The sequence below is a fragment of the Brachyhypopomus gauderio genome, chromosome 10 (assembly GCF_052324685.1).
Source record: "Brachyhypopomus gauderio isolate BG-103 chromosome 10, BGAUD_0.2, whole genome shotgun sequence".
NCBI lineage: Eukaryota > Metazoa > Chordata > Actinopteri > Gymnotiformes > Hypopomidae > Brachyhypopomus > Brachyhypopomus gauderio.
Genome location: NC_135220.1, coordinates 17,953,038 through 17,963,016, shown reverse-complemented (window position 1 = coordinate 17,963,016; position 9,979 = coordinate 17,953,038). Strand labels below are relative to the sequence as shown.

The window sequence follows — 9,979 nt, the reverse complement described above, 5'->3', positions numbered from 1 at the left end:
TCTCTGAGCTCTCTGAGCTACTGGCAACATTCTGTCCACTTTACCCAGACTTTTTGCTTCTGGGTGATTTTAATATCCATGTCGATTCTGGAAACTGTTCATTCGCTAATGAATTTTTAAATGTACTTCAATGCTTTGATTTTACTCAGAACGTGGACTTTTCCACACATAACAAGGGTCATATTCTGGACATTGTTTGCACTACAGGCATATCTCCTACTAATGTGCATGGGGTCGACCTAGCTATATCTGACCACTTGGCTGTCTTCTTTGATTTTACTTTGCCATGTCAAATGCAGGGGCTGCGCAAACCACGTCAGCTCACTTTTAGGAACATTAATAATGTTAGTCCTAATGCCATCACAGACTTGTTGACTCATGCTGTGACACCTGACTCAATGGATCCTGATGTTCTCATGGCTCACTATGATGAGACATTTTCCTCCATCTTAAATCAGCTGGCTCCGCTTAGAACTCGCACAGTTACATTTTCTCATTCTGCTCCTTGGTTTACACCAGAGCTGCGCAAAATGAAAGCTGCTGGACGACAAATTGAGCGTCTCTCGAAGAGAACTGGCTTAACTGTGCATGCTCATGCTTACAAGGACTATGTCGCCAATTACAAGGAGGAACTAAAGAAAGCCAAAACTCTACTACACAAATGTCATTCATAGTACCCAAGTCAATCCCAGAGTTTTGTTCTCAACAATACATAAGCTACTCCAGCCTGCAAAATGCTTAAACACAATTCCATCAATAGAACTATGTTCTCGGTTCATGGTATTCTTTAATCATAAAATAGCATCAATTTATTCACAATTTCCATCCATTCCACCATTTGCTGGTTATGATTCCTCTTCTACACTTTACACTGGCAGTTGTCTGTCCTCTTTTGAGACTGTGCAGGAAAGTTACATCTCTCAATTAATTACTTCTTCAAGAGCCACTACATGCCAACTCGACCCGGCCCCAACATCCTGGGTGAAAGCGTGTCTTACCTCAGTCTGCCCCCTTATTACCCAGTGTATTAACGCTTCATTGATCTCAGGCACAGTCCCAGCTTCCATGAAGCTAGCGTCCATTACTCCTATTCTCAAGAAAAATGGCCTAGATCCTGATGTTCTGGCGAACTACAGACCTATCTCAAATCTTCCATACCTCTCTAAAATTCTGGAACGAACTGTAGCTGCTCAGTTGATTGAGCACATTGAATCAAATGATCTATTTGAGGTGTTTCAGTCCGGCTTTAGGAAAAATCACAGCACTGAAACTGCACTAGTGAGGGTGACAAACGATCTGCTTAGGGCAGCCGATCAGGGATTTGTAAATCTACTTGTATTGTTGGACCTCACAGCTGCATTTGACACAGTCTGCCATAACATCTTACTTACGCGCCTTTGTAATCAGATTGGAATATCTGGAACTGTACTTGCTTGGATCCAGTCCTACCTCACTGACAGGCATCAGTTTGTTTCAATGGGAGGTTTTAGATCTGACTCGTGCATTCTGTCGCATGGTGTCCCGCAGGGTTCGGTCCTTGGCCCACTCCTCTTCATACTTTACTTGCTCCCACTTGGCGACATTATCCGTGGGCATGGGTTGCAGTTTCATTGCTTTGCTGATGATGTCCAGATTTACATTTATTCCAAACCTTCTTTCAGCCTACCGCCTCCTGCTCTGCTAAAGTGCCTAATTGATGTGAGGTCATGGATGGTTGAGAATTTTCTTAGCCTAAATAGTGATAAGTCAGAGGCTGTAATAATTGCTTCTCCAGCTAATGTGAAGAAGATTAGCAATGTTACTGTCTCATTTCCTGGTTTTATTGTAAATTCATCACCCCTTATTAGAAACCTGGGAGTCACTCTAGATTCAACACTCTCTTTTGATCAGCACATCAAGAATACCTGTAAGACAGCTTTCTTTCATCTCAGGAACATCGCCAGAATCCGGCCATTTCTCTCCCAAAATGCCGCTGAGGCTCTCGTCCACGCATTCGTTACTTCACGAATTGACTATTGCAATGCTGTTCTGCATGGACTTCCGGCTCGGCTGCTTAACAGGCTGCAACATGTGCAAAACGCAGCTGCAAGGATTTTAACTTGCACCAAATCCTGGGAGCACATTACACCTGTGCTGAAACATCTACACTGGCTCCCGGTTCAGTACCGCATACAGTTCAAGGTGATTGTACTGGTGTTCAAATCACTGCATGGCTGTGCACCATCTTATCTAGGTGGTCTGCTTCAGTCCTACACTCCAGTGCGCACCTTGCGCTCATCCGAGCGGCATCTACTTCAGGTGCCCAGCACCAAGTTGTGCACTGTTGGTGATCGAGCCTTCAGTGTGGTTGGTCCAAAGCTCTGGAACAGTCTGCCACTCGACCTGCGCTCTTGTTCATCCCTCTCAGCATTCAAAGCTCATTTGAAAACTCACCTCTTCCAGATAGCCTACAGCTAAGCAATATTTGTTTTAATTTGTTTTATTGGTTATTTTATTGGTCATTTTAGTTCTGTAATACTGTATTTTGATCTACTTTTTACTTTTCTATGCTTTTATTACCTGTACAGTGTCCTTGGGTTTCCTGAAAGGCGCTTCTTAAATAAAATGTTATTATTATTATTATTATTATTACATGAGATGGCACTAGTTTAGATTAGATTAGATTAGATATATTGTCCATCAAGGGCTATTTAGTTTGCAGCAACAACAAATCTCTATTAACCAGTTATATCACCATTAATTTGCCTGGCGAAAATATCCTTCACATACTTTATATGCATGTGAAGAAAAGGCCCATGAGAGTGTAAAGTGAACTGCACAGCACAGGCCAGAGTAAGTGTGAAGGGGTTAAATACGTATAATTCAGACACCCCAGTACCTTTATCCATGACTTAATCTGGAATTGTCTAGCCAAGCTCTGGGACCGGAGTGTGGGAGGAGGACTGCGATGTGTCCAGTAGGCCTGAGAAAGGCAGCTGGAGCCGCTGGGGCCAAACAGGAACACTGAGTGCTATCTGCCAGTCTCTGCAGCCATGACATCAGTTCGACAACAGAGGTCAAAGGTTAGTGGACCAGAGGTGAACAGTTCTAGTGAATTAAGAGATGGGGGAGGGAATTACTCAAGTGAGGTGCCATATGGCTAAAGTCCAACAGTGGACAAATGTGAAAGGGAAGTAATGATAAGACCAGCGGAAGAGTGGATAATGGAGGGATCGGGTGGAGGGAGGGATGTAGGAGATGAGTCAGAAATGTAGGAGAGGGCGAGTCCATGGATTGCTGTATAGGTGAAAGAGGGGATCTTATAGTCTGTATGAACCTTTATGGATCACCAGTGAGGAGTTCGGAGAACGGGGGCGATATGGCCATGGGGCGGCGAGTGGGCCATAACAGTAGATCAGCAGAGCATTTGGAGGCAATTCCAGAGGAGACTGCACTAGTCAAGACACTGCAGCAGTCAAAGCAGGACAGGACGGGAACAGAGCAACAGGTTAAGAAGAGTGACGCTCGAGTCTGGAGATGTTGCACAGATGGAATTGATATGAAACTCAAATAAAAGTGCAGGATCTAATATTATACCAAGACTTCTTACATTGGAGGAGAGGGGAACTGTTAGGTTATATATATGACAATATTAGGGTTAGTGATTTTGACAATTTGTTTATTTCTGTTGTGTTTGAGACAGTTGTGAGTAATTTAGTCATTAGACAGAAGCAGAGGTAGCAAGAGGTTTGGTTACAAAAAGGTTATTGCAGATATATTATCATCAGTATAACAGAAAAAATAGATATTGTGATGTCTAATGGTACAGTCAAGATAAGTAGGTAGATACCAAACAGAAGATGGACAAGAAATTACCAATGTGGGACACTTGGGTGAGTTGGGAAAGGAAACACCAATTATGTTTAAAGAACAGGTACTGTTGTCTGTTGTAAAAAATATTCAATGATCCCATGGAGGGAAAACAATAGTTGAGTTGAAATAGCAGTACAGAGATCACTGGTGATCACTGGTGATCACTGGTGATTACTGGTGATCTCCACCAAGGCACATCAGTGCTGTGAAAGAAGCACGAATCAGACTGAAAAGGATCAGAATGGATATCCAGGGAGAGCACCACACCCAACCTGACGGAGAAAGACAGAATGGGACTGGCCACAAGAGGGCGCTACACCCAACCAGACAGAACAGACTAACAGGAATGGGGGCTCTTGTTCAAATGACAGAGATCAAAGAGCACATGAGCTTTATAGCACCATGCTTCAATCACTACACCACAATGGAAGAGGGGCAGTGGTAATGAGAGGCCTCCCCACCATGATAAAGACAGAGAGACGGAAGCCTCCAGAGGTAACCATGACAACAAACCGATGGAAGACTGACATGGTAGGGAAAAAGGATTTCCCACTTTGATAACATTTAGCAGCAAGCTTAGCAACGGTGTGTTGCTGAGAGCGAGACTTTGCAGCTCCTGGTCTTTGGTGAAGCTTTTATATAGACAGAGATAATTTGCCTGGAGTTCTTGTTGATGGCTAATGGGCAGCACACGACCTCCCCCAGACAGGCCCTGACAGACACCATCTTCCACAAACAAGCACAACAATAGCTAATAACACACCAATAACTACCAAACACATACACACAACACAATGACTATAATGACTAATAACACACCAATAACTACCAAACGCAGCTATGAACCAAAACTGAACATACACACAACTCAACACACGACTTTGAGTTTTACATTTAACCAAATTAAAGGAAGCAGAGAGGTGCATCCTGGGATTCCCCTCCATGCCCCTACCCACCCACGCATAAGTCCATATGCATTCCTTTATAAAAGTCGGATATGCATTCAGAGCATGTGCTATTGATTTTATCTCTATTGATTCTAAGGAAAAATTGAAAAAATCAAAATGCACTTTTGAAGTACATGTGCTCTTAATTTGAAAATGGCCTCTTCCAGGATCCAAAGAACACTTCTGTTTTGAATTAGCAGGCTGCATGAGGTTTTCCCACTGATTCACATTTACACTGGCATAACCTCTGCTGGTTGAAACATGTTTGCATGCATCTCTTCATTTCCTAGAGTACACCACTCCAGAAACATCACTATACATGCACCTCCTCATATTAAACACAAGTACAATATGCTTACGTCTGCCCCCCAATCCCATTCACACTAAAAATGATTAAGCCATTTTCTTCCCCAAGGGGGAGTCAAGGGGGCATTTACTTGCCTCTGGAAATAAGTGTGTGTATATTGTTTTTCTCCTGAAAGTGCTGTTCAGGGATCTATGCCTACATCATCTGCTGTTTGTTACATGTTGATATATAGAACAAAATTGAGTAGTTCCATGGAATAAACTCTAGGAATTTCTGCAGTAATGAATAATTAAGCATCCCACTAAAAGGGTGGATGAGTACGCTGTGGTCTTGCTCAATCACTCTGTGTCAGTAGGGTGGGCCGTTGTACAGTGTACTGTTGGCGTCTTGCATTGTCACAGCTGCCTGTCCCAGATCACTCTGCTTAGAAAGGTTTCCTACTGCTTCTCTCTTTTCTTCTCATCTTTTCCTTTCCAAGTTGAGATTAGATCTGTTCTCGTCAGCCACTGACACAACACTGCTAAGAAAACATCACTTAGCCACCTAATTTCGAAAGTTAAATAACCTGTGTGATGCCAGATGACAAACTACTACTACAGGAGTCTAGAAAACATGTCTAAGAAAAAATGTGATCTGAAATCTGTATGGTTTCTGAGCAATTCATTGCTGCCATACCTGTATACCTGCATGTACACCTGTATGTATACATGCCTGTACACCTGCATGTAAACCTGTATGCATATATCCCTGTATGTAAACCTGTATGCATATATCCCTGTATGTACACCTGTATGTAGACCTGTATGTATACATAACTGTATGTACACTTGTATGTATACCTGTATGTAGTATGTATACATACCTGTATGTACTCCTGTATGTATACCTGTACAGGTGGAAGGACTACTGGGCATCAGAGCCACTATCCAGGGTGACCAGGAGTTCCAGATACACCAGGAAGATACAGAAAAATCCTTCCAATGGTTAAAAAATGTGGAATTGAAAAACATCAGAGGCACTAACCATGGCAACACAGGTGCGACCTCTACGTATGAGATCAATAGAGACTTGATCTTGATCTACCACACCAGACAGAACCACAGATGCAGGCTGTGCAAAGATGCCCCTGAGACCAGATGCTGGCAGGCAGAGTGTATGTAACACCATTACCCAGTAGCTTGTATCTGTGTGTGTGTGTGTGTGTGTGTGTGTGTGTGTGTGTGTGTGTGTGTGTGTGTGTGTGTGTGTGTGTGTGTGTGTGTGTGTGTGTGTGTGTGTGTGTGTGTGTGTGTGTGTGTGTATTTATATGTGTGCTCACATGACTTCCCTATATGTACAATATATATGTGCTCACATGACCTCCCTTTGCTTTTGGACTGAGTGGCTTCAGGGTTACTCTTTTTCAGTTGACAAAAAGAAGTTTAAAAATATAAAGTTCACAGTCATCAAATGGAAGGATTAACACTGAATTTGTGAAAACAAACATCTAAAATCTAGAGTCTTGAAGGTTGCTAGATTCATTATTTAATATTCATTTAGCAGGTAAGTCATACATACTGTATGTTCTCCATTCACTTCCCTCTGGGTGGTACTTTTTCTTCAAGCTCAGGTCCTCTATATATGCTGTAAATGTCCAGATGCTTAAGTGAAAAATTGGAAAGTCTAAGCTATTGTGATCTTTTCTTACCCATGGTCTCCACAAAACAGCTAAACCAATACAGAACTTTAATGACAGAAAGGCTCCTAACTATTAAACCATCTCCATGTTTTTTTCCATGGCGTCTACATTCTATACACTCAATCAATCAACCAGTCCTCAAGTCTGGAGGTTGAATAACTACAGTCACAATAGCTGTCTTCACACTGTGACACATCGCTTGGTTAATTTCATTGTGATTTCAGTAATATTATTAACATACAATATATGTCCTTCAGTTTTAACTGAAAAAAATTTACATAAACTCTATAACATCCATAACAACCATGTCATATAGTACAAGGCTGTTGATCTAAAACATTTCATTCTAAATTTAGCCTGGCTGTGTGGTGTTCATGAGAGGACGGGTGGGAGAGACCCTGAACAGAGACCCTGAACAGAGACCCTGAACAAACCCTGAACAGAGACGCTGAACAGAGACCCTGAACAGAGATCCTGAACAGACCCTTAACAGGGGTGTGTCGTTTCCACTGGAGCCACAGCTCTACACTGATATTTATGACAACAAGGAAAATTATAATGATAAGCGCTGAGCTTATTTTAATTTCAATGCCCACAAAGAGTAATAACTCCACAGAGTAACATCATATCAATAAAAGAAAAACCTAAGGACAAATAGATGTCAAATAAAAATGTATTAAAAGTCAAATACCAGTAAAGTATATCAAATTGCACACACTTTAAGGGAAGGATGTCAAATTGCACACCCTTTTTTGCAGTTATACATTATATAGTGAAAACAATCTTCTGTTAACCAAAAAGTGCTTTCATTGGTGGAACAATATTTCTCCAACATCGTGTTTATTTGAAAGACCACCTACAACACTGGAACACTGCTAAAAAGGGCATAGTGGTCAATAGGGAATAGGGGTGAATAAGGAAATTCATTCATTTTTCTTTTTTCTTTTACCACAAGCTCTACAGCAGACATATCTGACAAAAGCCACCGTAGTGAACATCAGCACAGCTGCTATACTAAGCAGGAACAGAAGTACATCAACAGAATGGTATGCGTACCAAGGCATCCTGTAGGCATGGGTACGCAGGTGAGCAGCTCCCTTATTCCTCATAACATATTCAATCCAGAAGACGGCCGAGTCCAGAGGCTTCATAGGCTGGTCCCTGTGTAGACTGGAGAGTCGCTGCATGTTTGTCTTGTAGGAGTCGTCAGTGAGAATCTTCGTTAATGTCTGTTTGAACATGTGGCCATTCAGCTGAGAAAGCTCGAGAATTATCGCTGCGCCTTTGGCTTGGATTCGCATGAGGTTGTCAAACTGATCAAAGAACAAGGGAATTCCAAGGACAGGCACTCCATGGTAGATGGCTTCCTGGACTCCGTTGGTACCTCCATGAGCAACAAAAGCTTTGACCTTTGAGTGTGCCAGGAGGTCATTCTGTGGCATCCAGCTCACCAGCATAGTGTTGTTGCCCAGTGTGGACGGACTAGGTCCTAGATGCCTCCATATCACCTTCTGCGGTAGTTTTGCAAACACTGCAGCGATTTCATCTGCTGTGTCTTTGGGAAGACTGTTCACCAGAGTTCCCAATGACATGATGATGAAGCCATGTTCCCCTGAACTCTGGACAAAAGACTCCAAGTCCTCAGATAGAGGCTTCGAGGGCTTGCACTGAAACCCTCCTATGTAGATAATGTTTGGCATGGTGGGCCTAGGAAACTCGAACACGAAATCAAGCCTCATGAGCCAAATATCGGCCTGCTGCAAGAGGTCCACAATGTTACAGTCTTGGTCAAAGTACTTATCGCATAGTGCTTGGTAATGTGGCCCCACCACAAACCTGTCCTGGAACAGAATAATTAAATAAAAAAGGCTGTTCTGAACTCTTTGGAGGAATGTCATTTTGTCTGAGAAGCCAGTGCCTGGTATAGGTATGTAGGACAGTGGTGAAGGGGCGATGGCAAGATGACCTTCACCACTGGTGATCCAACGCACATTCAGAACCAGGGGTAGTTTCAGATAATGGGCCAAGACAACACCTCCAGTCATGGCAGGATCCGTTAGCATAAGATCGTATTGTTCATTTTGCAGCCTCTTAATCAGCTCTTTATCTTCAATGATTTGTCTCACAACATTGCATGTCAGCAGATGTGCATCCGAGATCATTGAGAAAAAACTCATCTGGTTCTTTAAGAAGGTCAGCACAGTAGCCTTACCTCTCTGCACTTCCATTGTTTTATTTAAATATTCATCAAAAAAGTCGACCATATTGTCGGTGTTAACCTCAATTATAATAGACGTGTAGATGTCTGGGTTTTCTGTGATGTAAAAACTTGAACTGGGTCGGATCACGGTGATGTCATGGCCCTCGGAATGCAGTTTCTCCAGCAGTACCTTCATGTTAATCCAGTGACTGCCGTCCACAGGAAAAACAAGAACCTTTCCACTCTCACTGCCCCAGATGAAGACAGACAGAGCGAGAAGTAATCCAGTAATGCTGGGACTCCTCTTCTGAACGACTGAATCCTTCATACCTCAAAATGTTAAATGTTGAAAAATCAAGTTTATATTTGTGAAAGGCAATATATAGCATTGTGCTTTGAAAATAATATAGTACTCTATGATTTGCATAGATCTGTGTCATCGCTTTAATCAGAAGTTGGTCGGCAGTATCAATGATTGTTTCGTAGTCTACTCCAGACCCATTTATTTACTGTTCCGGCTCATGTGTAATATTCAGAGCAGAAAAAAGTATTCATATATGAAAAACTACAAGAAAATACATTTTTAGAAGCCAAAATACTTACCTTATGTGATTGTGGCTCCTTGGAGAGGAAAAAAGTCATTTATGCGTGTATGAAATTCTCGAGTGTTAATCTGTTCATTTTGTGAGTTCAAATTCCAATATATTCCAAAGCTTCCAGTATGGAGCTAAAGCGCTGCCATAAGTATATGAATCTGAATTTTGTATATTTGATATGTTTACATTACATTTAATAAACTTGAAATATTTAATGGCATAATTCATAAATTAAAATTTTAACAATGCTTTTTTATGATTTGGAATTGCGAGATGGTGAAATTTGCTGTTGGAAAAAAATTATTTTCAAGTATGTGAGGAAATGGGCAGCAGTCACGTTCAGCTTCTTTTACATACAGAGATAAGGTGGCTTTCACGCGGCAAGGTGCTGGCGCGACT

General features: G+C 41.9%; 1 protein-coding gene across 1 annotated transcript; it reads right to left on the bottom strand.

Annotated features, from left to right (window-relative positions):
- Positions 1-7,503: 7,503 nt before the first annotated feature.
- On the bottom strand, positions 7,504-9,697 carry ugt5d1 (UDP glucuronosyltransferase 5 family, polypeptide D1). Its single transcript, XM_077020126.1, has 2 exons — positions 9,588-9,697; positions 7,504-9,314 (listed from the first exon to the last, which is right to left on the bottom strand). Exon 2 carries the CDS (start codon positions 9,310-9,312, stop codon positions 7,708-7,710), a length of 1,605 nt encoding a protein of 534 aa, XP_076876241.1. The 5' UTR covers positions 9,313-9,314; positions 9,588-9,697; the 3' UTR covers positions 7,504-7,707.
- Positions 9,698-9,979: the final 282 nt, after the last annotated feature.

Excerpts from the sequence above, each read along its gene's own strand:
- ugt5d1 (XM_077020126.1), bottom strand. The coding sequence starts at position 9,312 with ATGAAGGATTCAGTCGTTCAGAAGAGGAGTCCCAGCATTACTGGATTA.